The sequence below is a fragment of the Corvus cornix genome, chromosome 3 (assembly GCF_000738735.6).
Source record: "Corvus cornix cornix isolate S_Up_H32 chromosome 3, ASM73873v5, whole genome shotgun sequence".
NCBI classification, from domain to species: Eukaryota; Metazoa; Chordata; class Aves; order Passeriformes; family Corvidae; genus Corvus; species Corvus cornix.
Genome location: NC_047056.1, coordinates 53046735 through 53064617, shown reverse-complemented (window position 1 = coordinate 53064617; position 17883 = coordinate 53046735). Strand labels below are relative to the sequence as shown.

The 17883-nt window shown below is 39.7% G+C and overlaps 2 protein-coding genes across 5 annotated transcripts in view; one reads left to right on the top strand and one right to left on the bottom strand.

Moving 5' to 3' along the window:
- Positions 1 to 16765, top strand: part of SYTL3 (synaptotagmin like 3) — a 37418-nt gene extending 20653 nt beyond the window's left edge. For all 3 annotated transcript variants that reach the window (XM_019290176.3, XM_010400125.4, XM_019290172.3), the window contains exons 8-16: positions 30 to 154; positions 3618 to 3761; positions 6514 to 6692; positions 8869 to 8971; positions 11087 to 11257; positions 11467 to 11566; positions 12660 to 12768; positions 13657 to 13862; positions 15101 to 16765. In XM_019290176.3, the coding sequence (XP_019145721.1) occupies positions 30 to 154; positions 3618 to 3761; positions 6514 to 6692; positions 8869 to 8971; positions 11087 to 11257; positions 11467 to 11566; positions 12660 to 12768; positions 13657 to 13862; positions 15101 to 15231 (1268 nt within the window). In that variant the 3' untranslated portion in view covers positions 15232 to 16765. The remainder of the gene's footprint in view (positions 1 to 29; positions 155 to 3617; positions 3762 to 6513; positions 6693 to 8868; positions 8972 to 11086; positions 11258 to 11466; positions 11567 to 12659; positions 12769 to 13656; positions 13863 to 15100) is intronic.
- Positions 16766 to 16801: 36 nt separating this feature from the next.
- The window catches only part of EZR (ezrin), a 37076-nt gene continuing 35994 nt past the window's right edge, over positions 16802 to 17883 (bottom strand). For both annotated transcript variants that reach the window (XM_039569048.1, XM_010400144.4), the window contains one exon: positions 16802 to 17776. In XM_039569048.1, the coding sequence (XP_039424982.1) occupies positions 17612 to 17776 (165 nt within the window). In that variant the 3' untranslated portion in view covers positions 16802 to 17611. The remainder of the gene's footprint in view (positions 17777 to 17883) is intronic.

Below are 17883 nucleotides of genomic sequence, written 5' to 3'. Positions count from 1 at the left end.
AGTGACTTTTCTCTATGTTTTCACTTCAGAAATATCAAAGTCCCAGAATGATATGGCTGACAGGTGTGTCCTAACCACAGATTATGGGAAGAATGTGGAAAGAAGAAAGCAAAGAAGGAGCCAGTCTGACACTGCAATCAACATTACAAGCAGGGTATCCATATTATTATACACAGTCTGTAACTGTAAGAGCTGTTTCAGGAGTGAAATATATTTGTGAGAGCAATCTGTACACAGTGAAATTTTGCATTTATTTTATGAACAGGATGTAGCTGATGTTCACTGACTGTGGTCAGAACTCTGATTCTTCACAAGGTTTTTGACAGATTCTGCACAATTGATTTCAGCTCAGAGTTGAAATATTAGACTGAGATTTTTGCAAAGGGAGGGAAGGATTGAGGGGATGGGGCATTTTGCTCTTAGGTGCTCACAGACACTCTTGACATTGACTTGATATCTGCTCTATGTGATTGTTGGGCTGCAGAGAGGTGCTCTATCTTGTCTTCTTCCTGCCCCTTTTGCTGCTGAACAGGACAAGCTATGACTATCCCAAACCCATCCTGATGTTTTCAGAGCATATTTTAAGTTGGCAGGGAGAAAGCATTGCTGTTTGTTGCTATGCAACTTCTCTTTTCCTTTTGCTTTGGTTACAGTCTCTAGCTTTCAGTATTTCCTTGAGAAGTTTGAGAAAAATCCAGTCATCTGTTTTCCTACAAATTGTGCAGGGCTGAAGATGATGTCACATTTCTGTTTTAGAGTTACACTGAAGATTTTGTTTTGTACACTTTCAGCTCTCTCAAGTGACTGAACTTTGTCCATACTTAGTTTTCCACATAGTGGGTACTTACTGAATTGCCTTGTTCATCTGAATGAGGTCAATGTGGTTTGCTAAGTGCCTGGATTAGATGCTGAGAAAAGGCCTTGCTTTGGGCCAGACCTTGTGGGACACATTACTCACAGCTCCCTTGTGCACTTTGCTTTCCTCAGAAGGGTTAGGTGCTGATAAATAGGAGAGACAGGATGTCAGGCTGCATGGACTGGGCAGTTTGAATTGGCCCAGCAAGGTCTGAGAACTCAGTGAAATTTGTTCTGGTATTTTTGTATGCAATTAAATTATCAACAGAGCTGGCAACAATTATTAGTTACCTGAGTGCTGCTTTCATTGTAGCAAGCCACACTTTGGTGTTAACTTTATTCCACAGGCAGAGCACTGCTCTTCTGGTGTGTTGTAAAACATTACAGTTGGAATTTAGACTAGGCTTCATTGCACGGTGATCACAAACAATCTGCCACATTTAAAAGACGGATATGGAGTCTTTGCCTTCAGTAATTAATTAGCAGAAAAATCCGAATTATTTGTATGGGTTTTTAATTGCCCATTTAAAGATTTAGGACTTACGTCCACACTTTGTGTTGCAGGTTTTGAAAGATAGATTTCAATATTTGTGTGCCAGAGCACTATTTCTCTGAATCATTTGAATGAGTTGGACTATATTTAAGCTAGAATTTTAGTTTTTCTAGAAGTACTGTTGATTTTTTCCTTGTAAATGTCATTCATCTTTGTTTTTCCTTTAGGAAGGGTAGCTGTTTACATCCTTACTAGAGCTATGCCTTAAGTTGTGGGACAGAACCTGTTTTAAATTACACTTGCAAAACAACTAATTATATTTATAAGAAAATATCACGTTGAAATATTACTTGTTGTGATTTCCACCCCAGAAAGAACTTTCATTTTCAGAGAATGAATCAGAGCAGAGGGTTTTCTGCCTAGAAATATTTTTCTTTTAGGAATGACTGTGAAGTAATAACTGTAACCACAAGTTCGAATGTGCAGTGTGTAAGGCTGAGGCACTACTTAAGCCTCGAGAACACTGTCTGTTTTTTAAGTAAGCTTTCTAAATTTGCGATGTGTGCAGAACTTGATTGCTTCAGATTAAAGTTGAAAGAGATCATATTTAACCTCAGTATTAGTGAAAAAACCCAATCCAATGGCATGAAGTACCAGCCAGTGTAAAATCTGGATTTGGGAAATAAATAGTGTTTTCAAGGGCCTCTCATCATCAGAATCCCTAAGTTTATTAAGGGAAGTGCAGTTATATCTGCCTCACTGGGGGAACAAGCAGGCATGTGCCACGTTTGGGAGCTGTTTGTGGTGCATTGGTAGCTGTGGGATACTTCTCCTGTGGCAACAGAAACAGACATTAGAGCTGGCCTGGGCTTGTGACCGGATGCTGAGTTTAGCACTGGTAGCTGTTGTTGCCTTGTCAGTCTCTTATGTTCTGTACTGCACAAGAGAGAAGTCTTTCTGATCCAAGCAGAAGCTAAAATTCAGTGTGTAGTAGGTTGTTTTGGTTAGCAAGTGAAATTGATTGTGTTTCAGCTTTTATAAAGCAGAAGACAGTTTCTGTGATAGGCAATACTATTTTGGGTTTGCTTGGGGTTTTTTTGAGGCTGTATTCTGAATGCATTTTCTGTCTGTTTCCCTCTCACAAGGTAACTTAATTCTTGCATCTATTCTTAAGGTAGGACACTTAATAGACATAACAATTTCCGTGTGTTTTAATAACAGCAGACTGGTTAGGATTTTGCACGTCCTGTTTTTTTCAGAAGTAATCTCCATCTATTATCTCATCTCTCGTTGTCGTTCTCTAGTGCTTTATGTTGACTGTGCAGGAGGGATTCTCTCACATTTTCTGTTTCTTTTATGCAAATAAGTCCTAATCCTTTCTATTGATTCAGTCACACTAGACTCTTTTTAGTCTTTCAGGTAATCTGTTACAAAACCTTTTGAAAGAAATTATTTTCTTAGATCCTAACTATATACAATTTTACCTTGCTTTTTTCCTATCCATTGAGGTGTTAACATACTTTTCATAGATTGTAGTATCCCCAGGAAGTGGTGTGCCAGAAGCACCAATATTTTGAGCATATTTCCAGCCCTGTGTATTTGTGTTCCAGCACTTCATTCCATTAACTGTTGCTCTTGGTAACAGAGGTGGCTGTAGATAAATCTCAAGGAGTTTTGATTGATATATATATATATATATAACTCTCTCAGAAATTAGCAGGGTTTTCATGGGAAAATTGGAAAGGTGAATGGACTTAGTCAAAGCAAAGTCAAACTAAATAAGAACTTGGAAGTCTGTTTCTATTTTCAAATCTCTTTCCACTTATGTTCACTCTTGCATAGGTAAACACAGGCATGTGTCATGCATATTGCAAAATACAGTTTTTAATTTCCTGGAGTCAAGACTATTTTTTTCTTCCAAAATTACTGTTTTGTTAAGGCCTAATAAGGACTTTTATTAGTATATTGCTACTTTTGGTGTGTTATTAGTAGATGGCTGTTAGTAATTACTGTGGTTGTGATACTTAGATTAGCTGATGGTATGTTGATTTTAGAGAATTATTAATATAATGAGTGTACCAATAACTGGGTTGAGAGAGTTATAAATCAACATTTAAATTAAGTTACTACATTATCTTTGAAGGTGTGCCACCTGCATGACCTTAATCAGTGTCAATTGTAGCCATTTACTGAATTTTTTCCTGAAGAAATTGGGACATTTTTCTTCAATTAGAAAAAAAAAAACCCCAACTTTCTGGATTTCTTACAGATGAAAAGTACACCCAGTCTGCAACAGCTCATCACTGGGGCCCAAAATGACAGTGAAACTCAGAGCAAAAGTAGTTGCCAGGAGGAAGAAGACATGACAACCAGTCCTACAAGTGATACAGTTTTCTGTGATGGCAGAAAGCATGTAAGTTAAGGGTGAAACACAACAGAAGAAGTGTTTAAAGGGAACAGATATAAAAGCTTGTGCAGAATGTTGGTGTATTTTGGATTATATTACAAAATGAAAGAGGAATTGTACTTGAGTTTGTATCTGATGAAAGACTGATGCCTTTGGCACAGTCATCATAGTAACACTGTGAACTTTCTGAAGCATAAGGCAAATTAAATTAATAATGGATAATTGATGGATATATCCACTGATAATGAATAATTGATAGAACAGCTTCTTATGAATTTTGCAAATGCAACTAACATTCTTCCCATTTGATTATTAGGATTGGGGTTATGAATGTGGTACTTTCTCACCTAGTATCTGGCTTTTTCTCTTCAAGCTTCATTTACTAGAAGGGTTTTGTCAGTCTGCAAGAACTGTGGTAGTGGAAATGTCAGTGGAAATTCAAATGTCAGAATGTGAGTGAATGAAGAGGATGGCAGTGATGGAAGCCAGGGGAGCAGTTCATAGGCTTAGGGGATGACATTGAATCATCCTCTGTTGGATGGCATTTTGAATACTGCAAATGAGAGAGAAGGAAGCCAGTTATAAATGAATTCAGCACATGCTTTAAAGCCTGTATGATTAACTGTGGAAGCTAATTTCTCTCTGTTAGTGATGAGGTTAAGCAAGGTGAAGTATCCAAAGAATTCATGACTGATCTTGCAAAGAAGGGAGCTAAAATGGCTTAGGGAATCAGAATTAAACCAGGCTACTCACTTGACAGAGAAGCAAACACACACACAGGGGCCTTGGTCCTCTCTCATAGTTTACTGCACTGTGGAGTCTGAGGTGTTAAGCTGACAAATGGAAAACAGTTTTGTATTACACTTGTGATTCTCATGACAACCATTTGAGCTGGGCTATAGAAAGCTCAGGCTTAAAACTGAAATATTTTCTACTATCTTATAAAGGTGGAGGTCAAATTCCATTAAACTTCCCTTTATGGGTAATTGCTGGATGTTGAAGGCAACTCCATAAAAAATATATCTTCCAAAACATCAGATGGCATTGCTTCCAGTTATGCTAGCAGAAGTACAATATGTTAAGTCATTGCTAAATCCTTGCTCACTGAACCAAAAGGGGTGACTTCCACCCATCCATGGGATGCCTTATCAGATGTGAGGCATATGTAATTATATTCAGTCCAAACATCATTAATCATAACACCTATCCAGCCTTCCTAAATAAATAGGGTGTTCTGTGGAATAAATATTAGGGACTTTTGCAGAATTTTTTTTTAGGACATATGAGCTTAGGAAAAAACTCTGATTGCATTCCATTGCCATAAAGGATTTTGGTGGAAAATAAGCATTTTCTGGTCTGGTGAATAAAAATATGTCAGTGAATGAAAGAGCAGAGCTGAACAAAGCTGCAAGGGAGATTGATTACACTGATACACGTCTTGTGGAGGGGGCAATATTACATGCAACAAGCATCCGGTCAAAGCAGTCCTTACACTTCTTTTGACCTCCTCAGTAAGCACTCTCTAACCCTTCTTTTGACACGTGTGTGTTGCTTAGAGCTTAAAAGAGAGAGCAGATAGCCTCTTTAATAAATCTTTTGGTGTGAATTGAGTATTTAGCATGCTGTACAAAGGAAGAAAAGCATCTCCATAGAAGAGAGATACAATCTTGCAAACACTACTTTGCACTCGTAGCTGCTGGGTTGTGCAATGCAGAACTCCTTGGTCAACCAGTCCTCTGTGGGTTGGTGTTTATTTTCAGGGGGAGGAGTGATCTAACACAGATCTCTTAGCAATCTAGGGCAGTGTTGCTGAGAAACTGATCCCAACAACAGTGGTGCCTTCGTGACAAATGCTGTGTAAGAAGTTTCTAGGGCTCACCTTAAAGAATATCATTATAAATGAATGGAGACCCAACTATTCTGAGTTGATAATTTGTTACAGTGAAGGCAAGATAGCACCCTAAAGTTAAGTGTCTGGGCTGGGCCACATGAAGGATTAGTCTCTTCCTTCTTTGCAGTGTCCTGGCTTCTGTAAATGCTAGACATAAGTACTCTTTATATGTGTGGATGCACCATACATAAAGCATACAGACCTTCGCCCCGAAGGTGAAAGTAGATGAAGGGAGAACAAAGGGCTGAGGTGAGCTAGGGAACATCATCTTTATGCACCCACATACAACAGCAGGAAGTATTCATATTTTAGTCTCTCTTGAATGGTCTGCAATACAGCGTATGTCGTTTTTATATAGAATTGGGACATCTTGTAAAATATTTACTGGATGTGCAGGCCACTTTGGTATTTCCTCTAATACATGGTAGAACTGAATGTACCCTACTGTGAATGTACCCTACTATGAGCTATGTATTAAAAGCAGTCTAATTCAATGGGTTTTTAATGTTTTTTAGATTTCAGAGGGTGTTTTCATTCCCTTTCAGATACTTACCCCATTTTTCTCATGGGAAGTGATATAGCAGTTTTATATAAAGACAGGTTCTAAATCTAGAGGTTACTTCAAGCATTTTCTCAGCTTAGAGAGTTTGCTGAAGAGAAGGGGGCAAAGCAGTAGAATTGCAATTACAGTCATAATTTTCAGGGATGTTATGAAAGCAATGGAATGTTTTATACAGATTACCTTTAATTTCATGATTTGCAGTAGCTTTACAGTCATGTCTGTAAAGGTACTGGCTATTGAGGGAAATAAATGTTTTTTCCTGTTTGATCTGAAACTGCTTTTACCAGACATTTGTCTTTTCTCAGGGGAGTTTGTATAGTCTTAACAGCACTTGCACTGAGTCTGGCAATTTTGGCAAGGCTAACATCACAGGAGAAATAGAGTTTGCCCTAAAGTACAACTTCAGAGCTTGCATCTTGGAAGTTTGCATCAAGGGATGCAGGAACCTGGCTTATGGAGAAGAGAAGAAGAAAAAGTGTAACCCGTAAGTATTTCTGTAGAGAAGGAGAAGAAATGTAAGGAAAATATTCTGCTTTTTACAATACTCATGTATGTTCGCAGTGAAACAGATTTATATGTGATTGTATGCCGAATTGGCACCTTCAGAACATCCAGCATACACACCAATGCTTTGCACACGTACACACTGCAAGACAAACAGGTTTCATACCAGTGCTTATTCCATTTTGACTATTTTCTGCTAGGAATTTTCTTTCCCTGCCTGTGTGCAGGCAGTTGGGTATGTGTGTTGCTGGTGAGTACCTTTGGGCTTCAGGAATAGCTGTTCACATTTTAGTTCTTAAATTGTGGCTGAAACATGAGATGTCCTGTTTCTAATTTGACTGCTGACTTGCTGTGGGGCACTGGGTGATTGCTATACTACTTGGGTGCTTCCATCTTCTGTGATAAAAGTAGAAATTTCAGGTGCTGCAATGTATTTTAAAATCAAAAGCTGTTTAATGATTATGTACCATTGTAAGAGGAACAAATATCTGCTTCTGCGATTAAATATGCCATAGAAAATTTTGGTTGGAATAAGCCTTAGTGATTTCTCTCTTTATCACTAGAGTCTTCTCTAACCATGCAGTAACCATTGGTAGAAAATCACCAGGTAGAATCCCTAACTACCTATTCTTGCCCCTGCTGTCTCACTGTATTTGAGCATTTGAGTGCCCACATTGGAATTGTGGACTTGCAGTCACCTTCACCCAGAAGGATGATGGGTTTTGTGCATCTTGCAGAGAATATTCATAAAGACAAGCTTGATGATGAGCAGTGCCTTGCTGGAGGAGCAGCCCGTGGAGAAGGGCTGTTTGGGAGCACTTCAGAAGTGGGTCAAGGTTCTCTAAGTCCCCTGGTAATTAAGCCAGGCAAACACTTGCAGGAAGCCTGAAGGGAAATGTGGGAAGTGCTGTGTAGCAAACGTTATGTTCTGTGTGGGTATATATTCCTATATTTCTGTTGGTTTCCAAGCCAACTGAAAGAGTACAGCACAGTTATTTGACGTGCTTGCTGAAAAGCAGGCTTTTAACTGATGTTTAAAACCTGATGAATTATTTAGCTTATTTGCTGGTTTGAAGTCTGACTGGCTATGTTTTAATTAAAATGATCTAGGTTCATAGAACAAGAAGCTAAATCTTCTAGTACCTGTATATTTTAAAAAGTAGCTTTACCTATGGATCAGTTTGGAAAAAGTAGGGAATATGTGTAAGTTCTGCACTGATATTATGAGATACAGCTGATTTTGTTTACCCAGTAAGTTAATCAAGAGGATGTTTTAAAATTCATTTAAGTCATAATATCTGAAATATGTATATCTACAGTTTAAAAATGGTTTGTATTATGTAAACAACCACTCCTTTCCCTGACAAGCTGGGAGAACTCTCTATTGCTGAAACTCTTTACTTTTGAAGCCATAACACAAGTACAGCACACTGAACTGATACTGAGGGGAATATTTAAGTATTAGTGTTCACTTGACCTACACTTGAGAAACTTTGGGTATGAATCATTGGTGCTTGACATTGGTCCAACTCAGCTTCCAGAAATTTTTTGGCTGGTTTTCTTTGAATCAATGTTAGGGCAATTTTGAGCCCTTTAGACAATCTCCCATTTTCATTCTAGTGACTATTAGAACAATTAGCATTTGTAAGACCTATGAATTATTCTGTATTATTTATATGATAATGCCTTTTTCTCTACATGGTACCTGATGTTGTGAAGATGAGATTTTCTTCATGAATAAGCAGCAGTAACCCTAAAGTTGATTGAGTTTATATATATAGCATTTTTTTGAGCACATAATATGCTGGTTTTTTTCATTATAAAGCTGTCACTACAACTGACAAGGTGACTTCTTTAGGGGGCTGTTTTATCAGAGCCAAGAGTATGATAACAGGATTCCTATTCAGTTCCTAATCCTTTCCCAAGTACAATGGAATTGAAGCACGTTAACTTGGTACACAAGGATCCTTAAAGTCTAGCTGCTTTTATTGAGAAAATATATAAATCACATTTTGTCATTTTATTGCTTGGGAACTTACAAAGTCAAAGTTGTTTAAGAATTAAGAAAAATCTCCTCTCATCTAATTGTTTTTCTCATTTGATCCTCCCTACCCCTTCTGATCATTTTCCATGTATCTTTCTCTTTTATCTCCAAGGTATGTTAAGGTTTATTTACTTCCTGATAAATCTCCTTGGAATAAGCGGAAGACAGCTGTCAAAAAGAGCACAGTGGATCCAGAGTTTGATGAGACGTTGAAGGTAAGGTTTGCAATTCCATGCTAAGTGTGCTTCTCTGTGGTACAACCCTGCAAGTTCCAAACTGACCTGATGGGGCAAATTTAGGAGTCACAGACAATAATAATTTTTAAAATTATGTTTTTCTGTCTAAGTAAAACAGTTGCTTTTGGACCTGCAACAGTAAATTGCAAACCATTAGAAAAGTCTGCCTTTGTTCAAGAGAATACTTTTAGTGAATACCAGTATTGTTCTGATTTACCTTGTGGCAAAATTGTCTTCCACAGATGCTTTTACTTGTACAGTCAGAACTTGGGTGTATTGCAGAACAGCTGGAATTTTACACAAGTATCCCTTTCAAGTGATCCCCCTTTGGTCAGTGCCACTGGAAGTGTCTCTCTACAGTTAACTGTATGCCTACTGAAATCTCTAAAACATTGTCTGCTTCCTTTTCCCTGTGCAACTGATGCCAGGCCATTTCTTTGTACTGTCTAATTTCAAACATTAATAATTCCACCAGAGAAGGGTAGTTATGATTTCAGCTCCTTAATGCATCTCAGTATTGCTTCTTGCATCCTGGTTAGAATTCTGCATAGGAAATGGGAGCCATTATTCTTACTTCACAGACACTTCATGAAATATGAAGCTGAGTACTGTCAGCTGGGAGAGCCTGCATTAGTTGGTTGTTCCCAGCTTTCCCAGCTCCACTTTTGTACTCAGATCACTGTAAACCATTTTTGTGTGTGTGTGCTGTGGTGAGCTGCAGTAGAACATAAGATGATGAGTTCTTCAGTAATATATTGTCTTGGAAGAGATAAAAGAAAGTTAGTGGAGGGGCAAACTTGTAGTGTTGCTTCTTGAACTACACAAAAGTTTGTGTTACCCCCAACTCTTGGTGTGTATGAATATCAAGAATCAGTAGTGAGTGAAACAAGCAGAATGTTTGTAAAGACCATAGTTAAAAGTTTCATAATACCAAAAAAGGATTTTTGTAACATATATGGTTCTTATACAGCCCAAAGCCTGTCTGTAGGGTTTAAGTTGGGAGAAAAAAAGAGCCAGAAGTTGAAATCATTGGTCCTAATTTTGTAGTCCTTTTTCAATGCCAGAGTCATGCAGAAGTGATAGAAGGCAAATGAGAACCATGCCTGATCTGGCTGCATAAACTCTAAAGGTGTTTACTTAGAAATACTTAAACGTAGTTTAATTATTAGTTTATCCAGAGTAGCAAAAATGGTCAAAAGTGCACAGCACTACTGCAGGTAAACTCCCATCATGACACTGAGATCCAACTGGGTGGGATTCAGCTGCAGGTTAAGGTAGCTGCATGTGTGAGAGCTGTGCAAGTGCTCTTGGCAGTCACTGGAGCTCAGGGTGACTCAGGGTCATCAGCCACAGAGCCCACACCCGGCCTGTGATTCAGCAGCCTAAATATGGGCACTGATTTCCTTGCCTGTGCCATTGCCTCCAGCTTTCCATGCAGGTCACCTATGGGCTGGGTTTGCCAGTCTCAGTGGGTATATTTGATACCCAGCAATGTCTCAAAGGGTTCTCTAACTATGTTTGGAGAGTGGATCAAGGCTTTAATTACTGAGCAGCTGAATTGCTTCCTTGCCCCTGCTGACTGCATTTAAGTAATGCCCACTGACCAGAGTGGGAGTTTAAGCACCATCATTAGATGTCTTCATCTTGAACTGGCTTTCAGAGCAGCCATGTTCTATTGGGAGTATAAACAGAAATATATACATATATATCAACAACAAAGCCACACACATAAGCTCCCCCGCTCCCGCCAAAAAAAACAAACAAAAAACCTCCTCAAAAACCCAAACAAAAAAACTCCCCCAAAACCCCAGCAAAAGTGGTCAAGACTTATTTAAAGTTCTGAATTAATAATCAAAAACTTCAGCAAGGCAGGTCAAGTTATTCCTTGAATGTTGTTTCCTATTTGAAGGAGCATTATTCAGCATTTAAGTAGTTGGGGTTTTTTCAGGCTGCAAAGCACACTCAGACAACATGGTTCTGTCTGCATCCTGAGGCCTTCAGTCATGCTGTGCCTGGCCTTCCTGGGAGCAGGTCATGAGCATGGGCCTGCATTGATCCTGTGCATTGCTCTGTAAATGCTGTTTATCTTTCTAGTACAAGATTGAATACTCCCAGCTAAGAAGTCGGCAACTTCAGATCTCTGTGTGGCATGCAGGAGCCCTCAAATACAGGGTGTTTTTGGGGGAAGTGGTGATTCCCCTGGCAGTGTGGAATTTCGAAGAGGACTCGATGCAGTTGTTGGACTGGTACCCACTCAAACCCAAGGTGACTCTTAAGTTTTCGTGCTTAGTTGTACCTTAAGAGCATGATGTAGTGAAAGCCATGAGAAAAATCACCCCTATGAGATTATGGAGGGGAAAATGCTGTCAATCCAGCCCATTGGCAAGATATGTTGGAAACATAAATAAGCTGAGAGAAGGATGTGGAAGAGAATGATTGCAATAATGCAGACTCCTGTATGTCCCTTTCTTCAGCTTGAGAAGCCTGAAGATGAGCTTATCCAGTACAGCGGTGAGCTCCTCGTGTCTGCAAGGCTGTCAGTGCCAGCCCAGTATCAAAATCTCCAGTTTGAAGGTATAAAATGTTTGGCGTACATGAGTGCTTAACAGTTGCTCTTAATGACCTTAGAGGTCTTTTCTGACGTAAATGATTCTATGATTCTGTGAATTCTTTGGCTAGAAAGGAATTGAGATCCATGAAGGACTGGCAAAGTGTCTATGTAATATTCCTGTATGGATTTTTTAACTACTACAGCAAATGGTGCTTTTTGGTATTTTATATCTTAGATTATTTAAAATCAAAACATTTTCAAGCTTTTGTATATTTGTTGTTTTTAATGCCAACAAAACTTGTACATTATAATGGCAGCTGTATGATGCATCCAGCTGTTTTCCAAACTTGTGCCTGTCATGATGTTACCAGTAGAGATCATTCTGGAGGTGAAACAGCAGTTCTGCTGTCCAAGGCAGAGATTGCCAATTTAGGGAAAAAGTGGAAGGGAAGTATCTGCAGGGGTACCAGACCACTAAGTATTACTGTAGTATGTCAGAGCAAGCACCTGCTGGTGGAAATAAACACTTTGGGAGGGAGAGATAGGAAAACCTCCTTTTCCTTACCTCCCTAGACCTTAGTGAGGTGTACAGATGTTCAGAGCTCTAATAGTGCTCTCTGTGTCAGGACCACAGCAGCAGGTACATACCAATAGGAAGCTCTAATTAGCTGTTTTGTTATTTTTGTTCCCTTTTCTTTACCAAATGACCCTAAAGTTACCAGCTTCCCTATGCCCACCTGTTTTGGGTCTCTGCTCTGTCCCTCGATCTGTGAGTGGAGCAGTATCACACCATGGGTTTGGCTCTCTCCCCTGCTTCTGACTGTTCCAGAGAAATGCTTCTGTGTGTACTGCCCAGTGTTTACTTTTCACAAACACAACAGAAAGCTTTGTCTTTGGAACAGGGATCACAAAGCAGCCAGCTACTCACTGCTTGGTTTTCTTTGTGTGTGAATCATTCACTGTACAAATGTTCAAATCTTTCAAATGTTCCTAGTCCAGCCTTATGACTCCTTATCTCAGTAGTGCCACTTAGGCATTCCCCTACTTACTTTTAGCAGCCTTAAGCTATGAGCTGAACTAACTGGGCATTTCATGTGATAAGTGCTCCTTTTTCAGGAAACAGAGACCAAGGGGTTCTCAACTGCCAGCTTCAGGTTATGATATTTGGAGCCAAGAACTTGCCCATGCTGAGATCTGCTGGAATGCTGAACTCCTTTGTTAAAGGGTATGTCTGAGACCTAACACATCAAATAGAGAATGTCACACGTGTTCTGTGCAAATGTACATATTAACATGTTTTCAGCAGGAGACTGGCTTGGGAAAGTGGCATTGCCCCACACTCTTAGTCAGACTTACTATTAATGGTGACCCTTGGGTGTCTGCAGAACAGCAGCAGTTTGCAGGGTGGTGACAGGTCCCACCTGCCCTTTTTGGTCTTGAACTTTAGATTTTAATTATTACATTAGATTTGGAGTTCTCTAGTTTAGGTATGTGCTCTTAGATATTAGGGGAGAGGGGAAAAAAAGGTGCAAATAAAGAGGGTGTTGTCACAGTTTCAGCTGTGCCTTTGCAGAATTAAGTATAGCTCTGGATACACTGAAACTTTTATCCTCTTCATTCTTGACATTTTAAAGAGAAGGAACTGAATTTTTCTTCGGTGTGCTGAGTAGCTTGTATGTGGGATCATTTTACTTCCTTGCTGTCGGGCATTAGATGCCACTGGAAGTATGATACTGGGGTAAACTTACATCTCATAAAGCCATTTCACCTCTTGTGGCACCCACCTTTGGTGAAATGGGTGAGCATTTAATCTCCTGAAAGGCAGGTTTCAGGTACTATTGGGTTGCAGCATGTAGAGCAAAGATGCCCTCAGCAGTCAGTGACAGCAGAGTCAAAGCAGACTACAAGAGCCTACTTGCACCTGCACTAAAGGCTGGCAGGAAAAGGTGCAAGTCCCAAAATAAACAAAAGAGCACCATGTTCTACCTTGCACTAAGGCTGAACTTGTTTCCTATCTAAAGCAAACCAAAGGGCCCTAGTTGGTTATGGAAAATGTTCCATTTTCTGGTTGAGAAGTCAGTAACCTTGCTGAACTGTTATTTTTTGGGGGAAGTTGTCTTATCCTTCCAGACCAAGCAGAGGTAAAGCAAAAGTCTCCTGTCCTGAAGAAAGAAGCCTGTCCACAGTGGAAACACTTGTTTGTCTTTGATGGTGTGACCCTAGCTCAGCTGCAGCGGTCATGTCTACACCTGACTGTCTGGCACAAGTCAACTTTCAGCTCAAGTGATCAATTCCTAGGAGGAGCCAAGCTTGGTGCAAGTAAGTTCTTTATCACTGAAAGTTGAAAGTAATTTGGGAAAAAGTTCATTTAGTTTATATCCCAAGCAATAATAATCACACTGTACTATTTATTGCTTGCTATCATGTGCCTAGACATACAGTCCCAGCCTCTTTCCTAAGCAACTTGCAGTCTTGGGCTCTGATCCTGCAAGGACTGATGCAGGTGCTTCAGTTCAGGTCTGTGCAGAAGATCAAGGTTGTCACTGGAAGTTTTCAGGAAAGCCATTTGTTAGTGTGGTGATTTTTAGGGTCAGAGCCATGCTAAGACAAGCACAGAAATGGCGTGGCTCTAACTCACACAGAGCTCTACATATTTTTAAAGACTTATTCCTTTGTTTTCTATGAATTGACTTATTTAAAATAACTTCTCATCAAAAGGAAGCAGGAGAACTAATCATCTCATAGACTCTAACCTTGCTTATGTTTGTCGTTATTATTTTACATCCACAAATCAATCCAATCTAATAAATACAGGAGGTGAAACTTGCTCCAAAGGGGCTGTTGGATGTTTGAAGTTTTGGCCTCTGCTCTAGCACAAGTGTGAGCTTTCTTTCTCAAGGCTGAGCAATGTCTGAGAAATCCTCTCCTCACTGACTAGGCCCTGTTTCACTGGTAGTTGAGCAGGGCAGCATTGTCCCTTGAAGGCTGCCCTACAGTCTCCCACCCTTGTCCCCCCAGTGCGTTAAGTGCCGTGGGTTTCAGTATTTGAGAGGAAAGGATCAAATGCTGTTTTGGTATCACCATGCACTTTACAGGAGTATTATCACTGGTGGTAACTCAATGTCATGCTGCAGGCTTCCTCATGAACTTTTTTTGCTTATCCTATCCAGCATTTGCCTTTCTGCTAGAGCAGGGACTATCTGCTTGTAAGTGATCCAAGCCCTAAGCCTGGAAATGCATTGAAGTCAGTGGAGATGAACTGAAGCAGGACACTTAGCAGAATTGCACTTTTGTGGGCATGCACACTTGCTCTTCTGCTTTCAGTCATACAACCAAAAACGTTTTCTTTGCTGCAAGTTGCACTCTTCAGAGAGTGATTCCAGTTTAACAGGATGTAAATAATTGTTCCAAAGTATAAACACCGTTTTTTGCTATTAGTGCCTTAGGAATTACAGAACAGCTGAAATGACTGTACCAGTGCGTGAAAGGGTTGGCCAGAAGCTGGGTAAGGCCAGGTGAAAAGTAACTCTGTGATCTTTCCTTTTGCTTTCTTGCAGAGGAATTTTTTGGCTCTATGGACCTTGTGTCTCAGGCAGTGCTCCAATGGCAGGAAGTGCTCTGCAACCCAAACACGTGGACGGACTTCACACTTGTACTGCATTCAAATAAGGAAAACTTTAAATCATGAGAGGTTATCACACAACAATTTTCTTTCCCCACATCTGATGTTTTAAACTGAAGTAGTACATGCACTTCAGGTCTAGGAAAACAGACACTGCAACAGCATCTATTCCAGTTTTTGGGGAATAGAATTATGTATTTGAACATGTGTCAGAGTCTGAATGTTTTATTTCTTCAAAAGTTAAGGCTTTAACCTCTGTCTCTAGCTGGAATGTAAGGATAATGTTGTTTCTGTAGGAGTGACAGCCTCAGTGTGAGATGTATTATGCTGACAAAGCAACAGTAGCCAGACAATATACAGCTTTCTATTTCCAGGCCTAGCAGAACTGTTACAATTTAATTTAAAGCACAACTTGGACTACTTCAGAAAAAATAACTGTTACAGCAAGGCAATGACATTATTTCGCTCTGCTGTTGATGTTTTAGGCGCGGAATTCAAAACCAGCTTATCTTTGTCTGCTTGCTGCAAACGGGTGATGCTAATGTCTCTGTGCTTCAGCATTATCTACACTGCCACTATTTCATGTGATCCTCAAAAGCTTTGGCCTGTGGCCATGTCTCTCAAATGTGTGCTATCGCATGTGCTTAGAAAGTTAAATGTATAAATTGTCAGTAGCAGTGTGGGACCACAGCCAGTGGAATAAGGGTGGGCATAACAAGTTCCTTCTTATCAGCTGCCACTGTAAGACATAGGGTTGTACAGCACATGGCAAGAGTTTAGCTAAGTTCTTCATTTCTTCATGTGAACAGGCTTAGGGCCAAATTCCGGTGTCTGTTTGCCTTGCCTTGGATGTAGCTTTACAGTCAGCAGAAACTTCTTGTGTACAACTGTACCAAGTGCTGCTGAGTTATACTTTCAGTCCTTACTGCAAGTATTCCCCTTTCTTCCTTTCTAGGTGAGTGTGGCTTTTAAGTATTTGAGATTCAAAGACACAGGGACTCATAAGCTGAGCTCAGGAACTAAAAAAGCAGTAGCACAACTTACACAAAATTCACCCCACACAAGAAACGCTTCACTCCATCACCTTTGTTACTTTGCAGATCTTTTATTTAGATGGTTGCTGCTGCAAATAAAAAAAACACCCCACACAAGATTCAACTCAAGTATAATGCAGCATAGATATTGTAAATGGAAGAGAAAAGGTGACAACATACTGTATCTCACTTTCTAACAGATTTTCAAGGAAAAAGGGGAGAGTGGGGGAAGGATAGTCACAGAAATGCTCTCTACTAGAGAGAATACAACTGTGATATAAACAAGCAGTCCCTTCATCTTTGGAGTCTGAAACTTTAAATCAAACATTTAAAAAAATTAGAAAATTTGTTAGAAAAATAGGTGCAGTAAAATTGTATATATTGGATCATGTGTACATCTAACAGTTTCCATTAAGTAAAAAAAAGATCTTTACAAATAATGCTTTATACTAAATAATCAGTTGCACTGTATCAGACTACAGTCTTGTTTAGGCATTTTTACAGATGCAAGTCTTATTAAATCTGAAAAGTAACAAAATATACAGAGCAAAACTATTTCCCTTTAACTAGTAATGCAATTCATGTATTGCATGTTTTTTATATATATATATATATATATATATATATAAATACTACACTATAAGTGATCAGTAATGAAGCTGGAATGCAAACACAGTGGTCTTAAATTCCAGGAGTATTTGCTTCTTGTTACATGAAGAAGTTATCAGTGTCCCTATGCCACTTCTGAGCCATCACTGCACAGTTTCTCCAGTTGAGAACAGCAACCAGAAAATATCTAATTTCTACACAAAGTAGGTCTGAGGTGTTGTCAGTTCTTTTGTGTGGGGGGGGCAGGGGAGGGAACATGGGCATCAAGACCAAGGGAAAAACAGGGTCTACAAGCACCTGTGTGTGGAGGAACAACACCCATACAGGTGCTTGCAAATCCTAAGTTCTACAACCTGTCTTCTCAGCTGTCATACTTTACACTGTAGCTAATAATAAAAAGACATATGGCACAAAATTCACCCACAGATGCTTATCTTTTAGACCAGGCTGAATCCAGCACCTGCACAGGACACACATCTTTAAATAGAAGCATGGCCTGTTAAAATTTTCTTGCTTAAAGAGAGATGTGATGTAAGGCCTTTTGGCACTAAGCAAAGGCATGAGCAAGTTACCAGGATCTGTGGTACAATAAGTTTTAAACTATACCAAATTTCACAGAAGGTTCAGAATAAAAGGGAGATTCAAACAGCTCTGGGTTTAGAGAACATTTGTTAAGTGTCATACAGTGACCCCTCCTCAGAGAAAAAAATACCAAACCAAAAAACCAATACAACAAAACCCCAAAACGAGAACACAGCATTAAGATCTGCCTTTCCCACAGTCCTGTCTTCTTACAAGCATCTTTACATTGCCTCAAACTCATCAATTCTCTGCTTGGTGTTGCCTTGCCGGATCTGCCGCAGCGTCTTGTACTTGTCCCGTCCCTGGCGCATGTTCTCTGAGTGGATGATATCGTTTTGGGTCCTCTTGTTCTCATCTCGAGCCTGGGCCAGCTCATCTGTCAGTGCCTGCAACATGAAGAACATTAAATACAGGTTAGATGTGAGAAGCTCTCAGCTCCTGACAGTTGTTAATGCCCGGACAGAGAAGTGACGTGGATACAACACAGGCTTTC